Here is a 21,248-nt window from a genome sequence, read left to right on the forward strand (position 1 = left end):
CATCAGTGCTTCAGAGGATTATGGAATACATGTAGACACGAGTCACACAGGCTTATATGAATTCAGTAAAAAAATATATACATATATTTTGACCAGATTAAAAAGAGAAATATCTGAAGGTACCAGAGGCTTGTCCAGAGGGGGATAGGGGGATAGCCCCCCCCCCCTTTTAAATCTAATTGGCCACTAACCAAATCTATGATTGGATATTTGCTTGAATAAGATGGGACTTAAGTTAAAATCCATTATTCTTATCGTTACTCTTTTTGTTAGTACTTCCAGTGTAAATAAATACTTTGCTTTTTCCATAAAAACATCCAAACAGAAACTTGTGCAAAAGTTTTTTTGACGTCTTGTGACGACGTAATGGAGTGGTTTCTCCTTTTGTTCTTTTCTGAAAATGAAACACAAAGAAGGATATCCAGAAGAAGCTCGGTCACAGCTACCTTCGACATGATGTCCTCCATCTCGCTGCGGGCCTTGTAGGTGCCATCGTCGTAGCGGAATCGGTACAACACCTGCTCGTTCTTGAACTGGTGCTTGTCTGACACTGAAATACAAACAGAAAAAACATCAACCTTCAGGTATGAGCTTTTGTTGTGTTTACACAAGTAATATAGCCCTCCAGGTTTATTACCCCTGCCTCGTGTAAATGCTCTGAGAGGCTATCATTTCCACTTGAGAGGGCTCTCAGCTACTAAATCTTCAAGGTTAAACCTCATACCGCATGTTTGAGTGCTCAAGACTTTGAGTTAATCTTCTTTTTTTCTACAAGAGTGAATTAACAGTGGACCTGTTTGTCAGAGGAATTGACTCGTGCACGGTCAGTTTCATCGTTTAAATCCTAAAAGCAGACTTTTTTTAAACAGGCTTTTATGTGATTTACTTCCTACAGTCTGCAGCTCGGGAGTTTGGACTCAAAGACGGGTTATTACATTACCTGCCTGTTTCTTTTATTACTCTCAACTCTGTTTATGTCCTCCAATATATTTCCGAAAACGTCTGTATTTATAGATCAATCTGTTCTGGATTTGTTTCCCTGTTTGTTGATTTGGTTTTAGCAGACGCTCCTATCGAGAGCGATGAACGTCAGAGAGTACATAAACAACAAGCGAGGATCTCCAACGAACGAGCAGCTTCACTTCTGATTGGACACACAAACGCAGACAGTGCACAGAGGCAGAGCACTATTTTTATAATTTAAGTTAAAAGTATTTGTCGTCCTCATCATCTTCCATATCATCCTTTCATCAGTTTGGATTGGTTGATTTCCTGTCTTGATGCATTTGGACATGAGGGGTAAAAAGTGATGAACAAATAAAGTAATCAGAATGATTGTCAAGACATTAAAAGCTGAAGAAAATATCCGGACTTTAGATGAAAGTTGTCGACGTCTCTCTCATTCTGTCACAGCAAGGATCCAGCAGAAGAGTGCTTAGATAAGGATGACATGTGGTTCAGCAGATATGATCTGTGAACACACACATGCACCGATACAGAAGCCTTCAGAGGACATGCGGTCATACATTTCATTTGACTCAGTTTTCCCGTGATAAGTAGTCTGACCTATTTACCTCATTACCTTGGGATAAAAACATTTTCCTGGAAGTATTCCATGACTACCGGAGCATTCTCGACATTTTGAGTAATTAACTTGTTATTGTGGAAAAATCGAGACGAATAAGTTGAGGTCTTCAGTAAATAACTGGATATTTCTCATCATGACAGGAAAATGCAATGTATGAACACATGTCCGCTGAGGGCTTCCGTACAGAAGCATAAATATCTTCATGTTTGTTGTCAGACATAACGCATGCAAGTTCCATCACGGTTGGACAATATCGCTTTTTGTGTTTGGAAGTGTCAATGAAATATTATGAGCATTTCATCTGCGGCTGTTATTGTGTAAATACAGAGAAAAGACAAACGTGGAGAAGTTAATGTTTTGGGGGAAAAGTATGTGGTCGTGTATTTACAGTCTGTGTTGAGTGAGTCATGACATTCAGACTCTTAACACAGCAGACGAGTCTCTTCAAATCTCTCAGCTCACATTAATAAAGATCCCAAAACATGTTCTTCTTCATCATGAATCCAGCAAACACAAAAGGACTCACATGTACACAAACAGAAGCTTGCAGTGAAATGTGCCAAACAGAGGCAGTTTGCTTTCACCACAACAAGCTGGCATTGGCTCAAACAAGCTGCTTGTTTCTCTCAGTCTAGACTTAAAATGCTCTCGTAAAATCAAAACGACAGCACACAATCAGCCACTGTAAAGTGTCGAGTGTGGAATTCAAAGTATGTCGAACGATAACTGAATTATGATGATGGGGCGATGATGATTCCCTGCTTTGGGAAAAAACTGCAAACGTTCAAGTAAGAACTGGTGACATTCTCAGCTGACTGAATAAAGTTTGTACTGTGTGCTATAAAACTTCTGTGGTCGGCTGTCTCACTTCGTATATGTTCCTTTAGAGAGTAGAGTCAGCAGGGAGAGAGGGACGGATTTAATTGAGCATTCTGTCACTTTTGATTCATGCGTCTGATTTCTGCTTTTTATCTGGTGTCACCTGCACTCCGCCTGCAGACCTCAAGCCTCTCCATTTCACCCACAATGCCTCACTGGTGTGCCGCACAGCCCTGCACGTCACCATTGTAACGGTCTGTGGTTGCACGCTACAGTGACGGAGGATTTCAGGGGATTTTCCATCAGTTTAAAGGGATGTGAATGATGCTTTTCTGCAAATGTTCCCTGACAGGTTGATGTCTATAAATCGCGACAGAGGTTATTGTTACTTTGTACACGAGCCCCTTCAGCAACACTCTGGATAACTGTGTTAATGCATTATTTATACCCGTTTGTGTGTGTGTGTGTGTGTGTGTGTGTGTGTGTGTGTGTGTGTGTGTGTGTGTGTGTGTGTGTGTGTGTGTGTGTGCGTGTCATTTCTTAATGCATTATTCAGGTTAGTGGACGAGTGTGAATCACACACTCACGATAAAATCAGGAGAAAGGAAATGATGCAGGGACACATTTCCAGCATCATCATACCAAACAGATCATGGTGGTGTCTCCCCAATTGGAAGAGAGGGACAATTCATAACAACAATGAGTCAAATAATTACAGAAGGATAATGTGAATCAGAGAAGAAGAGAAGCAGAAATGCTCTGACTAAACAAAGTTAAAAAGAGACAACATGACTGTGGGAGCTGCAAAGAGCCTGAGCCCACGTATAAAGGATCAGAGAATGATGGAGGTTTCACAAAGAGAGACGGAGTGTGGGAATTAGACTCAGGAGGAACTAAAGGATGTTGGTGCGTCTCACCGTGGTGAATGATGCCATTTTCCAGCAAGGCTTGTCCCAGGTTGACTCCTTCGTCAGGTTTGCTGATCTCTCCGCTCTCAATCAGCCATGACACAAACTCACTGGAAAAAAAAAACACAAGAAAAAGGAGAAAAAGATGAGGACTGGACGATGTTATTACTGAAAATGTCGCCATCTATGCCACGGGGTCAGGCTGCAACAAACTGAGATGTTCCAGGTAAAATGAAGTGCATCTATAATTGCCCCATTTACATTTTCCTGTCTGTGGCAAATAAAAAAAAGTGTCTGTATGAGATTCTTGTGCGTTGTACTGAAATGTTTTTGATTATTATGTGGTTGAGGATTCAGCACCAAGAGATGTCACCGAGGGTTAGTGTGTTTTTTGATTTACTTTGTGGAATCAGGGTGGCTAATAAGCTAGCTTAAGGGAGCTAAGGCATCATAGCCAGTATGAGTCTGCATATGAAGAATAAGTTGTGGTGCTTGTTTTGCTCAGTTGGTAGTGTTGACGCCCCGTTGACAGAGGCGACAATCCTCGCTGGTTCATGACGCTGTTAGCTACACGTACTCCCTCACACACTCTCCTCACCTTCCCCGTCTCTCTAATGGCGCCCAGTCAAAGCAGAGTTTGTCCCATCACTCTGAAACTGAGACCCCTGTGTAATACGACATGTTAACACCCTCCTCGCCTCTCCGAGTGATACAGTCGGTCAGTGTGACATTTAAAATATTCTCAGTAGTTTGATTAATCACGAGCACGGAGGAGAGGTTTTGCAGATAAATTCAGCTTTCATCTCGTCTTTTTTGTCGGTGCGCTGTCCAAATGTTTGAAGAAGAAAATTGCATTCTCCTCGTAGACCTGATTATCTGGGGAAGTGATTCCACTCAGCAGTGAGAAATACAAACAGTGGATTGGAGAGAGGCGGTGTCTGTTAGTGTGTATTCAGAAATACACACACTGTATTCAGAAACACACACTCAGTGAATATTTTGGCATGGGAATAATTTTGAAGCTTCTGTGTCAAAAATCTGTGTAGATGTGCTGTCAGGAAGGAATGAGGGAAATGTTAAAGAATGTTTGTGCCAGTATGCGTAAATGTGAAGCGTGTGTGTGCGTGTCTGTGTGTGTGTGTGTGTGTGTGTGTGTGTGTGTGTGTGTGTGTGTGTGTGGATGTTGCATAAGAGTTTCATTTTGGACACAAATCTGTAGTGAAAATGAATATGAATAAGAAGTTCTAATGAGTAAGGTGTGTATGTCAGTTGAAATTGATATATAGAGAGGGTCACACCAACAGGCACGCACACGCACAGACATAAGAATAAAAGAAATCAACATTCTTGACAGTTCTGAAATGGCATGTTTGCCACTTTACACATGATGTGGCTGTGATTTGTCCACTACCCTCACAGTGGCGACACGACCGACACTGTTGCGGTAAACTGTGGTTTTGAAGGACAAATGAACGATTACACTGCACAGATGTGATGTCTGATTCAAGGGAAGGAGAAAAAAGGGATCAAATAAAAGTAGTGGTTTGACGGTCAGGGGACATTTTCTGTTTAAACATAACCCTGTCCTTCATGAAATGCACATTTTTATTTTTTAACTTTCATCAAATTCTCCAGGTATGAAAATGTATTTCAGCTCCATTTTCCTTTGTGTTCTGTGTGGTTTGAAGAACAACGTGCACCAAAAGTGATGTATTTCTGTTTCCCATGCAACACTGTGGAAACAGTAGAAGCTCAACATATAGAAAGGATGAATGTGAGACCTGAAATTGGGACACAGCTCGAGTGTTTTCCCTGCAGGATAAGTAAATGTAATGAAAACGTAAAGCTAGTGGAACAGAGTCCAAACAAGAACTGGAGCAAGAGGATTTGTCTTAAGACTCAACTCTTGAAAGAACACTTTATACAAACAGATGATGCTAGCCAAGCATTAAAGTTGCAATCACAAAAAGTAAAGCATGTTACCACTGACTATCTTCCAAAGTAGATAGCCGGCAGATGATGGAAGAAGATGGAATAATGCTATCAAGACAGCAGGGTGCTATCAAACAGGCAGTCAGCATCTCTGTTTGATGTAATAAGCACTCAAACTGTGCATGCTGCTAATTTCATCAGAGAGATAAAGCAGAGCTAATGCAGGTAGCACTCATCGGCAGGAAATGACTTCGAGATCCAGGAGAGGAACGCTGATAGACGTGGAAAACAGAGTGCGAGATAGAGACAGACGGACAACACTTTAACACGGCCGATTCCAAGAAGAGTGAGTGTCAGAGGAGAGAGACATGTACAGGGATGAGGAGGGCTGAAAAACACATGCAGTACTGCCGATTGTCCCTGTTGGGTCTCAGGATCCAGACGGCTAATGAGGCACATTTGAATGGAAAAGAAAAACACCCAGTCCAGGACTTCAAACGATACCACCAAGGTGGAAACCTGTCTCCCAGAAACACTATTACATCTTTGAGCAACTCATTAAATTTCAGTCTTGGCAATGGCTTAATCGTGTTATCGTCCATTTCATTTACTTAAAATAACATCTACAGATAGGAGGGGCATTTCATGATTTGTAATATGCAGGGAAGTCATGCTGGTAGTGTTTCAGGCATTAATGGTCACTCCCTGGTTTGTCTTTAAAAGCCAAACCCTCAGTCAACTATAAAGTCTTACCTTGTTATATATATTTTTTATCTCTTCAAGCCGTGTGCTTGAAAGAATCTTAATTGCTGCTCAGGATCTCTGGTGTGTATGTAGAGAAAACTTAAGCTAGTCTCTCATTCTCCATTCATTGCATTGAAACATCACGGGGACACAGGGGAGCGGGCTTGTTGCAGAGAGCTTCAGCTGAATGAAAGTCTGGGAGTGAGATTGTGTGCTCTTGGGTATTAGTGTGTGAGCAGCAACTTGGTCCTTTCTGTGACCCGTTAGAAGAGGCTATGATGGGGGGGGGGGGCTCATTACAGAGTATGAGGGGATAAAACAGTTCAGGCACTCTGCCAGGACTTGAGTGGACTGGATGGCAGCTCTTTGAAAACCTGCTGATCTTACATAACAACGATTTGTAAAGATCTCCTCGTGAACGACACAGCATTGCAGTCACATTCTTGGGAGCCGAAGAACTCCGCCAATGAGAAAGCAAAAAAATCCCAAAAAAACAACTCACTTTCCCATGAAGCACTTGGGAACAATACTGAGCTTCCGGCGTCTGTCCTTAATGAGGTGTCGACTCTTGGTCATCATCATGTGGTAGAGCTTCTCGCCCTTCTCTGCAATCATCACGTAAGCATCCCGCTCCATTCCCAGTTTGAGACCTTAAAAAAGAAAAGAGAAAGATGGAGTGTAAGAGGGTTCGTCATCATTAACACCAGTCAACAGCTTGATCTTGTCAAGTCGGACAAGTTCCTGGATTAACATCCTCGCCTGTGATACTGGACAAACATTGCAAACAACCACTCACAGCCATCTGAAGTCTCCATTCTGGTCCTCTTTACTTTTTCCAAAATGTCAAATACTTGGATTAAATCCCCTCTAAAACTGAAAACCTACACCGAGCGAGGATTATATGAGCTTCTGCAGGGTTGGGGACTTAGCTTGCTAACTATGAAAAACAAAGTTGCTAATAAGTAACAATATTGTTCACGTGCATTAAAGGGCAAAAATGACACTATAAACTTTACAACACCTTATTTCCTTAATTCTACAAATCACAAATAAGAACAAGAATATTTATTTTATTCTTCTGCAATGCTCTTTCAATATTTCAAACTATCTTGGAAAGCTTACTTGTTAGCATAGCATCCTCATTTAGCATAACAACCCTGCAGTAGCTCATACAGCTGCAGTTTTAGCTAAGTACTAGACTACAAACTGATTACTTTATGGTATGGATTTGAGAACATTGTAACTAATAGTCAGCAAAGCACGACATCCTTTTGAAAGAAGAGCAGAAGCAGCACAATGATGATATCAGAGGGCTGCGATTCATTAAGCTCCATGTTGGTCCAGCACTGTGATCCAGGAACACGTCCTTCTAGTTAAACGTCACATGTTCATTTTGCTGTGTCATCAGAGTCCGAGTCTCAGACTTTAAAAGACACGTTTCTTTTGACAGAGGAGGATGTGAGAGTGAAAATAAATGAACAAACAAAATCTCAGCACAGCACAGTGACTGTATCTTCATGCCAAGAAAAAAAATACAGCAGACCCATTACTGTTTGCACATTTGGACTTGCTTTTCAGAGCCATTTACACACATCAGGTCCAAAAGGTAAACGCTGTCATGGTGCTGTAAGAGGAAACAAGCAGGCCTTTGCCTGGTTGTGTTCTGGTATTGTGCAGAGGGAATGAGGCAAGAACAGAGCATGGAGACTCGAGTCTGCAGCAAACTTTTGAAACAGATGTAAATCTCTCGTAGATAAGTAGTGTTCAGGAGTTCAGGAGGGCAGTGTGATTTTGATCTTGTTTTTGTGTTGGCTTGTAAACTATTATTCCTTGATTGTAAAGCAGAAGATGTGAGGGTCCATTGTAACGCCTGCCACCCCACCACAAGCTCTCTGTGAGTACACTGTTTGAGCTGCTTAACCCCAACAAGGGGTTTTGATGAACTTCTGAACCGCACTGTGAGACTTTCTGACTCGGCCGGCTCAACCCTGCTGCACTGTGACTCTCTAAGCTGCTTAACTCCTCCGAGGGGCAAAGAAAGCTGCTGATCTCGGCTATAAAAGTATTCTCATCCAACAATCCGAATAGACTTCATAAAGAACAAATATTTGTGACACCTGGAAAAGAAAAAGTCTTCATCTCTTTTCAACCAGCCCGCTTCCTCTCACAGCCCAGAAACAAAGAGGCTAAAAATTGTTCGACATTATTGTTGTGTCGTTGAGTCTTGCAGATTTGCTTGCATCAGTGAATTCACTCATTCTGTTGAATGAATATGCAGGAATGGTAGAAAGGTTAAATATCAAAGTCAACAGAAAAACTGTAACATGTTGAAGTCATGTATTATCTGCACTGGTGAGAGACCGCACCTTGTTTGCAGTACAGGTAATTGCAGAGGTTAAAAATCCTTATAGCCGGTCAACCTTGTTACAACTAAAGACTTCAAAATACATCTCAAGTGCAGTGATGTATTTTCTGTGTATCGCAAACTATGCACTTTGTGAAAAACAACAAGCTGCATTTGCACTCTGGATATTTAAAGGTAGGTAGGCGACTGTGGGGCCGGAAGTCTGACCAGCTAATAGAGGGTGACAGGATGAGACAAACAATGTATAAAGTTACACGGTTAACTTTTAAATCCAGTTTTCCCATTCAGTCTTTTCGGTTTCTGCAGTGGCAGCTCATGATGGAGGTGGGGTTAAATTACATTTGACAGCAGCTGGAGTAGACTTAAACAATGAGTGTCATTGAACAACAGACGGGGGGCCCGTCCAGAGCAGAGGCCCCCTCAGCTTCTGCTCCAGCTGTCAGAGTTTGTCTTGTGCCGCTCCTCGTCTAATACCCTATCGTATTATCTTGACCCACACATTTTGCCTCCACTTCCGTTAAAACATGGATAAGACAGGACACCTCCAGCTGGCGTTGAATAGAGATGGGAAGGTGGGGGGAGTCAGGAGGGCCACATGTACAGCAAATGGGAGGACCATAGTGAAAAAGGTCCCATTAAACAAGGCGTGTCAGGGAAGGAAGCGATGCATAAAAAGGTAAAAAAAACAACAACAAAAAAAAATGTTTTTATTAGATTTATTTAGAAACTTTTTCATTTAGATGTCTAGACTTTAGTTAAGAGGTAGATCGAGAGGTAGCAGAGCAGACAGTAGGGTAGAGCGGCTAATAGAAAGAGAAAGTGTGGGGAAATTGGGCACTGTGACTGATCTGGCATCTGTTAGCCTCAGGTCGATTTCCGCTGGGTTGCAACTTAACACCACGGGCTGCAGCACGCTCCTCCGTACTTATTTGTACTCTGAAACCCTTTCTTCACAGGATCAGATGACACAAACACTGTGTGGATGCTTGTTTAAAGTCAAGTTAGGAGGACTAATTCACAAAAATGCAAATGTTTGTGTTGAGTTAGGCTAACATGCCTGTGCAGCTTTTTTTCTGTTATTTCAAGCCAAGTCATGCTAATGAGCCAATAGCTTTAGGGGTTCTGTTCAGATTGTTTTAGCTATCAATGCTATCAGGTGACTTATGTTATATACTGCCCCAAATCTGTTTAAAGCCTTTCACAGTAGCATACAACCCTACAAAGACAGATGGCCACTGGTGAACAGGTGGGGACACTTTTTAAGACAAAAGAGAGAACTCGAACAACAAAGGAACCACATTTAAAGAAAGACCAAGAATATCCCTTTACATTACTAAGCTGATATTAGTGGAGGTGCTGCTGTCAATGACTGGAGTGTGTGTTTTCATGCACTTTTAGCTGACATTAAATATGCAGCACATTTTCTGCACAGTCCTCGACTTCCTCCACATTTAAATAATTAGTGACAATGGATATGACTCTTGCAACAAACAAACATCTCACATTGTGCTGATAAAACACGGACTCAGCTTCATTTTCTTCTACAAGCGAACGCTTTCCTATTTTAAGCAATTGACCAAGATGCTGTTTTTAGCACATCTGTTTGTGAATGAGTCACGTCGCACCACAAGCTCTGATCATTAAAGCATCACAGGTGCACTGTTTTTTTTTCTGCGAGGATCAGATTGTTAAAGCAGTGTTTGTTTGGCGCACAGGTCAACCAGGCGGACTGTAAGCGTCACAACAGCTAAGCCTCTATTTATGAAACAAAGGCAGGCAGCTTGTTCAAGGTGGGACAGGACTGCAGGACACAAACTGTGTATCCAGGTCAGACGCACAACCACAGTCATTGTCGTATGCCAGCAAAAGTGGACAGTGATAGTAAGTGAATTAGAGGTGACAGTGACACCAACATGCAGGCCAACAAACAGAGTGGTGAAAAAGCTTCACAACTGCTGAACTACGTCGACTCATCAGGAATGCACAGGCCAAAACCAGAGCCCATTAAATGTGTTTCCAAGGACAGAAACATGTAGGTCTGTACCCGACTCTGTCTTTTGTCAGTCAAATTGGATTCATCTGCTTAATACACAAACACCTTTTGTTCATGGCTTCATGTTTCAAGCAGCTTTTGGCAGACATCATTTAGCAGCTTCCTGTGCGTTTAACATTCAAGATTAACTTTATTGTCTCACAGAGGGAGATATTTGTCTCAAGCTTTTAACCCATGCTGCAGTTTAAAAGTCACTTTACGTTTTTTTAACCGGGTCGTTTAACCCGACCAAAGCAAGACCCGAATCTGAATGAGCTGCTCTGATTGGATGCACTGAAAGTGATTTTGAATAACCTGGAGGGTGTTACACCTGGCTGTAAATGTTCTGCCTGATATCTTGATTAAAAAATACATATACATTATTGATTGTCTTTTTAATGGTGTATCTTGGACTACGTATTTGTCTTGGCCTAGATACTCTTTAAAAAGAGATTTTTAATCTCCAGAGGTTTCTCGCAGCAGCTCAGCCAAAAGCCTCCAGAACAAGCCAATCACTGAATGACTTGTTTGGATCCATTAACTTTGAGGGTGCACCCAAACACACATTATAGTGGAGGCGTCACTATTTCAGTGATATGTCGGGGGATGCAGCTCAAAATTGAAACGTGCACACACCACAAAATACGGTGACAAAAACCAAAAGAGGATCTCATAAGGAGACAGAAAAAGAGACAGACTGGAGAGGAGCAGGAGGCACTTATTCACACTCAGGGGCAACTTTATTTGGTACAACTAATTAAAACTACTGAAGTCGAACACAACAGTCCGCCTATAAAATCACCACCATCATAAATGCACCGCAGGTTTTGATTGGTTGAGCTTCCGAAAGGATTTTGGTGAATTGTGTTTGTTTAGCTTGTCCTCATTCAAACAACAAAATGACACGTCAATGCAAGTCAGGACGACATTAAACCATTTGGTGGTAACATATCTGAATATTATTGTTATGTTTGTCACTTCTATGAACCACAAGAGCCACAAAAATTACATTTAAAAAAAAAAAAGAAAAGAGTGACTCACTCTCTCTCTGCTCCCGTTCCCTCAGGATGGCATCCAGCCACTTCTGCTTGTCCTCTGCATTTCTGGCCATGCAGACAAACCACTTGTTCTTTGCAGTGTTGTGGATCTTCCAGCCGTTAGTCACCGTGTAGTTATTACTGTGATAGTCCGCTGCAAGGGGGGGAAAAAAAATAATCAGGCAATTCATTTAAAAAAGGGAAGAGGTGTTACAGAGCCGGCCGGGGGATATGTGATAGGCCCAGAGATCCACTTTGGGTTTTGGGATGTACTTAAAACATCATTTCATTTCATTTGATGGACGACTGCAGGTCATCTCTTGTGCTCGCACACTTTCGTCAAGCTTGTTTGCTCTCGTGTTCTGGTTAAGCAGAAAATGAGAGAAAAATCACAGACACACGCTCCATGTTAGCACTGACTTCTGCGGAAAGGAAAGGAATTGATGAGCGTAATCAAATTACAAGTGAGTAAGTTAACATTAAAGTTATCTCTGAAGAGGATTCAGCACTCGTGTGGTGATTTACAAGCCAATTAAAAAGATAAACGTGATGCACCCTGAGAGCACCAAGACACCATCTTTCCACTGACTCAACAAAACCTTTCCTCGTACCCTCCGCTCTAATTTTATCATCCATTTAGCTGCAGGTGAGCCGCTGCTGAATAATGAATGGCCACTGGTAATGGGGTGCATTAGTCTCACACTCAAAGGTCATATAAATAGATCTGATACTTCAGGGCCCCGCAGGGAGCAGATCTGTGGGAGTGAGGAACCGAGGCTGGACACACATACTACAAAGTCTCTTTTTAGCCACCGGGGGGAGGGGGGGGGGATGGATTCTACAAAATCTTATGTAAGCACATGCTGAGATCTGTTACGGAGATATTGATCAGGAGGGAGAGTCAAGAGAGGATTTCAAATATTCCCTCTAAGTTTGTATTTAGATATTGGAAAAGTTTGCAGCCTAGAGTTTCTTCAGCGGTGTATCAGCTAACTTTTTTTAAGGGATACCGAATGTTTTGATCCAAATCGACAGCAGAGAAAAAAAACCCTCAATATTCCCATGTTTCATATCTTCCCACGTTGTAATCAGATAAGCTGTGTTCTAGGAGTTCATACATTTGTGTTTTTCAGTATGGGACCACTTAGTTCTGAGAATAAGGCTGCGTGTTTTTCTTTGTGGTTTCCCCTTCAGAGTCCTAAATGTGACAGCCCGCATGCAGAAAGAAAAAAAAAGAAGTCATGTGAGCTTGCAAAACACGCTGCCAGCACAGAGGAGAGCGAAGAAAAAGAGGAAACATGTGAGAGAGAGGAAGACAAAGTGTTTCTACACAAGCATGCGGCTCATACCGTGCTGAGCGAGGTGCCTCACAAACAAACCACAACAGCTAAATGAGCCGACTGACGTCCGTATCTCTGCAGGCCCGCAGAGGACAAGTTGATCTTTGGCACAGTGTCTCAAACAATAACAGAGCCTTAACCGTATCACCTTTTTTTTGCAGGAGTTCTTGTAAGCTTCAGATTTATATCAACACCTCAGCGTATCACCGAGGAGCTGGCATGTAAAGGTTGTACGTGAGGTTGCATGCTACACATCCTGTTTGAAAGTAGGTGTTAGTTTGATACTCCACCCAAACTGTCAACAAGTACTTGATTCATATCCCACAGCCCCGTTTCTAAATAGACGGTTTATAAGCAAAAATGCGAAACATAAGAAAGATGACACTGAAGGTTGTTATTTTCTGTCATAGTGAACACATCAACACAGGTCGAAGCACTTTAAGGAAAAGCACGAGAAATTACCAACATTCGCTGGGATGGGAGAGCTGCATGAATGGACACATAGACGTTCCCCAAACGTAAACACAAACCTGTTCCATCCTCCACGTTTTCCACCTCCATCACCTCCGTGTTGATCCTGCCTCTGAACACATAGAGGGGCCCGTTGATAGATTTGGTCCTCTTGGTGGACTTCTTTCCAGAAACCCTAGGAAAGGAAATGGGACCACACTGTGGTTACTCTCAGCAGGAAAACAACATCCAATGGTGCCAGTGCTGCAGTGAGGAAAGAGCTTTGGTCTGTAACACCTTCAGACACAGCTACGGGAGCAGCAGACACATGGACCTGTTATGGGTTTTTCTTGCATAATAAAAAGCTGGAATGTGGAAATTTGCCACACATGTTACAGCTTTCCTGTCTTCCCGAGTTGGGCGACAGATATTAAAAATGTTTTTTTCCCCCACATTGTTCTTTTCTCTCTTCTTGACCCACTGCTGTGGTAGCTACTGTTTGTTGTCTAACAGTTAGAGTCTTAGCAGTACCAACACTGGTGAGAAAATGCCTCAAGTGCCAGTAAGCATGGCAGTCCAGTTTTGTTTCTTGTTTCAGCAGAATGAAATGATCCTTCACTTTAATCGTTGTTTGGCTTCAACCTGCCAAAAGGCTACAGATGGAAAACAGCCTCTGGCTAAAATCTGGTACATGTTTATCAATGGACACTGTCTCTATTTACATAAATAAAAACAAATAAAGAAAGCCCTTTGCTTTCCCACCAGGGCTACTTGTGATGCCACTAATAACATTAGATGAGCTTGTTTAAAGTCCATGGCTTGCTTTTTTTCTCTCGTACAAATACCCTTGGCTTCCATTATTTTTGGGCCTTTGGGTAAACATGAAAAAATTATGTTCATAAAGAAAAATATATTCCTTAATACAAAAAAATGTCCCCCTGTTCTGACTGTTTGTGCTTTAAAGAGGTAATAAAGCTGCAATCTCTGCTCTCGAAAAAATGAAGCCAAGCGTGCAAACTTCAAGTGCAAACTGCACCTGCAGTACCTCGAGTGTCCACTTGAGGCGAGCTAAGAAATAAATAGTGTAATTGACACGCTTGTTAAAATGCCTATTTTACAGCAGAAAATGAAATGAAAGAAATGGGTCCGTCTGAGTATCTTCTGTTTGTTTGTAGACATTAAAGCGGGATGGTTTCCTTCATTTTGATTATATTTAGACTAAGACTTAAATGTAGTCAGGGTCAGCAAGCTGTGTTTAGAAGATAAAGGTCCATCTCAGCTCCACCTCTTAACCTGGTTCTAGGTTGACTGAAAATAAGTTTGAGACATCATTACTACTACAGCAACCATCATTGTTTGGCCTCAATACCCGCCTTCAGAAACCTGTGAGTAATAATGATGACGCTGGAACATATTTAACAGAAGTCGTTGCTCTCACCTGGACTTCCTCTTGCAGTAAACCAAAAGGTTGTCAAACAAGAAGAAGATGCGTTCCTGGATGTTGCCAGCTGAGATTTTGAGCAGATTTCCGTGAAGCAGCAACTCTGTGCAAATATCTGTCAGGTTTGTTCCCTGAAGAAAGAAACAAAAACAAGGATTGAGGCAATGAGCAACACTGTCAGTGTAACAACAAAGGAGTTATAAAACGTCAGGTGGCACATTTATCCTCCGAGTACGCATGAGCTGCCTGCACACATAGTTGACTTTATGAGAGCAGAAAATGTAAGCTCTGATAAGACTCTTTGGGAGATGTAAGAAAAACAGAGTTGTCTGTATCAAAACTTGAAGAGTTCACAACCTCAATGAAACAATGAGAAATTCCACTTTGACATTTTAAACAAGCTGTTTTCATTCTGTCCTCGGTGATAGGAAGAAGTAAACACAGCTGTTCCCCTCCCAACTTTAATTGAAACTCAATGCAAAAATGCAAACATATCTGCAGGCGAATTGTGTTTTTAAACTTTGGTCTTATATTTGATTCTGACTGACTAAAAGGTATGAACAGTTTTGGAATTGCTCCAAGAGACAGATATAGGCAGGAATGAGACAGTCTGTGATGACTGTAATGTAACTCTCTTTAAAAAGGCTGAGAATGATTTCTGGAGAGATTTAATTATTATAAAAAAAGACCCCAAGAGATAGACATTGCTGTAAAGGCCAGAAGCTGTTACAAAGTTCTCCTGAAAGCCGCCAGACTCCACTGACAAAAGCACTGATCTCCCCTCACTGGATGTGGAGTTAAAGGCCTCAAATGTTCAATCTGTTGGTGTTTTTGTGCAACAGTGATGTTTTAAAGGGATATCCTCCAATCTGACACAACATCAATCAATTCCTCCCACAAACTGAAACCTGCAATGAGTTTTGTCAATGCATAGCAGCTGCAGGGCCTTTAAGCTTCACTGCAGGTTTTTTTTCAGTAAAATCTTAAATGTGCTAATTGGAAGCAGTGAACACTAAAAGAGCCAGTGCAGTCCTGCAAAACTGTCACCTTTGGGGAGTCTTGTTTTAGAAACAAAAAAGCTTTAATATCTTCTTCTCAGGATGTAAAGCCAAGCTACAAATACACAAACATTTAGGCTGTGTGAGCAAAGAGGAAGGAAGCAAACGCAGCTCAGGACATTATGTGGAAGTGTTTTAGTCACTCTTCTCCCTGCAGCAAAACATGATGAAATGCTTTGTTCATCCGTGTTGCAAATGGGAAAACAATGACAGAAGATTTGGATTTAAAAGACTTGTCCATGTCTTTGCTCTTAGTGAAAATTGATGTTATCACTGGTTTGTCATTCTTGAGCCTTCCTCCTTTACAGGATGTGATCATGTCGGGTTTTTAAAGCCTGGCAGCTCACAAATTCACCACAACCTGAAGACACAACGTTTGTCTCTCTGAAGCAGGGCGATAGTTGAAGAAACCACACCACTTGGTCTTTTACTGTCAACATATCGGACTGCTTCAGCAATGAGCATTTAACGGTTCAATTAAAGAGGTGCATGATAACATCCTCTGAAGGACATTATGATGGAGTGTCTCATTTTAATGTGGTTCTAAAGCTTTGACCATCTGTGTTTACCAAACTGCTCTTAGAAGCTTTCGGTCTTTTTTCAGTCGATCTGAAACAGTTTGAAACGTGCTCGTGTTGCACTGTGTCATATTAACCTTTCCTTAAAGCGGCTGAACTTTAGTTACCACTTATTCAAATAACTAAGGCGTCACTCAGTTTCAGAAAATCATTTTTAGAACTTTCGTGTTTTTTTGTTTGTGGAGAACACAGCATGTTGTTTTACATACCTTTTAGATACAAGCATGAGCAACCGTGAAGACGCATTTTCCTACCTGAGCCGTCATTTACAGGTTTCATTATTTCATCAAAATCTAAACAGGCGAGGAAAAACTGAAGGATTTAATTGAATGACTCTACAGAGTCCAGGAGCAGCAGAAGGTAAACATGCTGCCCGCCAAAGCTGTCAAAACATGGCTACTAAAACATTTAATAAAAGACATCTCATTACTCATTGTTAGACGGATCATTCCCCTTCAAATCAACTGGAACTAAACTCACCCATGTGTGGACTGAGGAACACCCCCCCCCCCCACCCCGGCTCTTGGCAACCACCCTCTGACCACCCCCACCCCCCTAAAGGCACATACATTAGAACTAGACTTAACCATTGTCTTTGATGACCATCAGAGACCCTCTGTGGAAACCCCCCGATGACCACACCCACGCTCAAGCGTCCATAATTGATTCCCACGAGTGTACTTTTATGATGGATGTGCATCGCTGCAGAGTTCAGTGAAAGAAAAATGATTCTGGGAGCTTTTCTAAAAAGGTGCATACCGACAGGGGGGGGGGGGATTGTGTTTCAGAGGATCGATTCAACCTCATGTAAACTGCACTCAGCTGAGTTGAGGTGGCGGGGGAAGAGGTTGTGTGGAAGTCTATGAGAACACAGAGGTCAAGCTGGTACCATACTCTGCAGTGTGTGTTTGCAGCTCCTCGTGCACTTTCATACATTTTTTATGTTTAAGACTATATGGTGGCGGGGGATGAGTGTTTACTGTACGTCGGTATATGTGCACGCTGTGTCGGGGCAGATGTAATGTGTCTGAGCCTGATTCTGCACAACTGGCATCCTCTTCCATTAAGGCTGGAGGTGATTATGCAGGAGAGTGGCTGCAGAGAGCAAAGAGGAGCAGAACTAATGCTGTAAGGTTGTGTGTGTGTGTGTGTGTGTGTGTGTGTGTGTTCTGCTGAGTAGTTCAGCGGAAGAAGACAAGGAAATCCAGCAGAAATGACAGTCTTTACGAGCCTTTGCTGTTTTTTCAACAAATGTTGGCTATAATCTGAAGTTCTGGCTGCAAGCTGTGCAAAGACAACGTCACCTGAGTCCAGTGATCAATCATGTTCAAGCTCTCCAGACAAGAGAAGGATTCAAACCAACAGTAGAGTACAGTAGGTTAGGTCAAACAATATTTGTCACCAAGTAATTCATCTCTCTCATGTATAAAATGTGAGCATGTAGTTAGGATTTCAATCACATGTTCCCGCTTTCCAGGCTGAAGTCGCCAACTTTAACGTTGCTGTTTAACCAACATTACAAACTCAAAGCCTTCACATTTAGAAATAACTCTGCATGCTGGAGAAAAAAAACAGTGTTTAATAAAATGATGAAATTTAACAGCATAGCAGGATAATCCATTTAGCACTGCCTGTATTGTTCTTGGAACACTGACAGTGCTAGAAATGCGCCAAAGCATGGAGTGAAAAGTAAAAACAATAATGTGAATTATTCAACCCAAGAGGGAACAAAAATATTCTGTATGATCGTGTACAGTCAATATTTTCTTGCTAACTCTTTGATAAACTGAGTCAGAGGAGCTTACTCTATCATTCCCAGTCTTCCTGAGTTATTTTCCCTGTTCTGCTTTGGCAGTAAATATTTTATTTCTTACTTCCTAGTCTGTTTTCTTTTTGTGTTATTTTTATTTTAAAATTGAATTTACATTTTCTCATTTGATTGAATTTGTTGACTGTGATTTTGGCATCTTGCTGTATTGGGTCCTTGTGTGAGAAGTTCTCTGTGACTGTGGTTTTTTAAAGGTGATACATGAACAGAGTTAAATGAAATATTATTGAAGCCAAATTCTTGAAGTTCTTGTGGTGGACGTTTGTCCAGGGGAAGGGGGAAAAAAAACAAGTTTTGATTTGGGCAAACATTTAGTGGGATGTCCTGATGGGGCCCTCTACATACTTTCATCCTCTGATTTTCTGCCTCCCACCCCCTCCGGTGGTCCCCTCGAATAACCCTCCCTGTGCATATGAGACTCCAGTTCTTCTTCCTAGGTCTCTTCTGATTGGGCTATACGCCCGTTGGCATCCTCTTGGCACCCTGAGTGGGTGGATTGTCCCATTGGTGCCGGCTGAGACAAGGCCTCTGTTGTGGTGGGTGAGGGAGGCGTGAAAAATGCACTGGACCCTCCGCTCGGCTCCCAAGCCCTGTCCGTGGCCCCTGAGCCCAGAGGAGTGATTTGGCTTCAGTAGCGGTTAACTCTTACCACAGATAGAAACTGTGCAGGTTGTGATATTTCTTTAAGTCTGGCTTTTTTTGCGTTGTGTTAAACAACTTGAAGCTCTTCTTCATGTGAATTTGAGGATGCTCTGAGAAAGCACGTCATTATTTTTCTTCCATTTGTGCCCTCTAAATGTCACAGCAGCGACCCTGACCATTATGCTACTATCATTCAGCTCTCGAGGTTTCAATTATTATCATTTTTCCTCTTTTGTTAACCTCTATCTTCCCTGCTTGTGACATATAAGCCTCCTGAAGACTATTGTCTTGTTCTTTCCGACCCCCCCCCCCCCCCCCCCCCCCCCCCCCCCCCGCCCCCCCGCCGCCCCTCTGTCCGTCTTGTGCTCACCTCCCAGCCCTCGATGTGAGACTGCAGCTGTTCCAGAGCCTCCAGTTTCTCCATCTGCCTCTTGGTCTCATTGATGTTGGAGCAGACAGCCTTCATAGCCTGCAGAGCCTCTTCCACTGCTGGGTAGTCGGCATGCTTCTTAGGGGTCCGCTTCAGCAGTTCCTAGGTTTGGGAAAGGAGAAACAGAAAGACTTTCAGGCAGCAGACACATGAAAGACATTTGTGTCTGTCTTTGTGAGGCTTCAAGTGTTCTGTGACATTTAAAACAGCTTCTTCCTGAGGAGTACAGAAACCTCCACGCCTGCAGTCGAAAACACGAGTAGGTGGGGGAGATGTCTTCTTGAAATGCCAGCGGGTAGAAGGTTACCACACCAATAAAAAAAAACCCTTCCTGAGGTACAAGTATTCATCAATTCATAACATGCATTATGATGGTGTGGGCCTGTTGTGCAATGCCAAACGAGGCTGCTGTAACGACTTGACGACAGCATCATGACATTATTGCAGCAGCTGTTGCGTACCTTCAGCAGCAGAGGGTACTTGCAGATCCTCTGAATGGGAGTGAGAAGGTAGCCTTCCAGGGGAATATCTGTGCTTTTCTTCCCTCCCAGAAGCATACAGTGCTGAAAGTGAAACACAAACCACAATATTACTCACCGAGACTGATCAAATATCTTAATGAAGAGTGCATTCATCGCCTGACGGCAGGAGGAAGAAATGTTACTGAAATGCTGCAAAGAAGAAGAAGAAATCCTTTATTAATCCTGCGAGGGGAATTTTAATGTTACACTCTGTTGTTGTTGACACACGCGACACAAACATAGGTTGGCGTACACACACACACACACACGCACACGCACACACAAACAGGGTCCTATATAGCTGCACTAATGGAGAGAGGTCACAGTGACGTCCTGAGCTGGAAAAGGGAAGCTCTGCAGGAAGTGATCCAGCACCTCTCCAGCTACCAGAATCATTCTCAGACGTCACACCTGGACCTGATCTAATGGTTCTCTAGTTCCCAACCCAAGTCCGTACAGACTGAGCCAAACACTGTTACAGTTTACAGTAAGAGTTTGGCATTCAAAGGGTCATTTTCTAAGTAATTACATTTAAACACTGATTTTGTTCAAATGTTTAAACCAGAAAAGTTTCTCCAATGTGGTCCTGCTTTATCTGTTTATTAACACAGTAAAAGAGTACATTGTACTTTTCCATTATTTTTAAACTGTTTATCTTAGAAAGCTTACGGGTGAATAAACTCTTTTGAATACACAGATGTTTGCATTGCTGTCTCACGGCCTTGTGTGTGTTTTTTTTTCCTGCGATAAATTACTTTAATTGACTGTTGTTGTCGTTTCTATTCAGTCACAGTCAGTGTATCTCTAACAGGTCCAGGTGCAGCACGATGATTGTCTCAGTTAGTTAGCGGTGGAACGAGTGAGGCGCAGTGCATTTCCATACGTCGAATCATTCATTTACTGTTAATTTAATTACACAGAACTACAACGGACTGTATACTTTTTATATATTGAAAATTGTAATCAAAGGAAAAAGATCATTTCCTTTTGCACCTCATGAAGCAAAGTAAGGAGGATGAAAACTAAATGTGTCATTTTTAAGCTGGCTACTCTACATCTGTAGCTAAACTACATTTCTTATGGTGTACCGCGGAAAAGAAAGAACCCTCCATAATATCGAGTCTTTCAACAAAAGGATTACTGAGAAACCTCTTAAAGGCCTTCTCGTTCCCCAGAAGATATGGGCTTTACCAAACCGGACCACAGAACCAGTTAAAAGGATGAGAGGGAGGGTGGCGTACAGTTACAGTCAGAGCTTCTCTGCGCCGCCTGTCAGTGTGCTATGAGCTCATGGGATGGGATGAAAGATCAAACGCAGCCATGCAGATAAACCACTTGAGTGTTCTCCAGTGGGAAAGGAGGCAGGAGATCACTTTAGAGCATTACATTCATATGGCAATTCCTTTCAACTCCACGCAGAGCATGAGAAGCTGGAATGAGGGAGGGGGGGGGGGTGTTGTGAAGTGTCTCTGATGGAAAAATGAGCAACAACCAAAGTGTACTTTGGGGTTCCACTGCTTCCTAATGTGCTCCTC

At 42.3% G+C, this 21,248-nt stretch overlaps 1 protein-coding gene across 4 annotated transcripts in view; it reads right to left on the minus strand.

Annotated features, from left to right (window-relative positions):
• The window catches only part of prex1 (phosphatidylinositol-3,4,5-trisphosphate-dependent Rac exchange factor 1), a 95,708-nt gene that overhangs the window by 40,583 nt on the left and 33,877 nt on the right, over positions 1-21,248 (minus strand). For all 4 annotated transcript variants that reach the window (XM_079360464.1, XM_079360465.1, XM_079360463.1 and 1 more), the window contains exons 5-12: positions 19,654-19,755; positions 19,133-19,294; positions 14,654-14,787; positions 13,296-13,411; positions 11,430-11,579; positions 6,494-6,641; positions 3,325-3,425; positions 447-550 (exon numbers count right to left, since the gene is read on the minus strand). In XM_079360464.1, the coding sequence (XP_079216590.1) occupies positions 447-550; positions 3,325-3,425; positions 6,494-6,641; positions 11,430-11,579; positions 13,296-13,411; positions 14,654-14,787; positions 19,133-19,294; positions 19,654-19,755 (1,017 nt within the window). The remainder of the gene's footprint in view (positions 1-446; positions 551-3,324; positions 3,426-6,493; positions 6,642-11,429; positions 11,580-13,295; positions 13,412-14,653; positions 14,788-19,132; positions 19,295-19,653; positions 19,756-21,248) is intronic.

This window comes from Symphodus melops, assembly GCF_947650265.1.
Source record: "Symphodus melops genome assembly, chromosome: 13".
Lineage (NCBI taxonomy): Eukaryota > Metazoa > Chordata > Actinopteri > Labriformes > Labridae > Symphodus > Symphodus melops.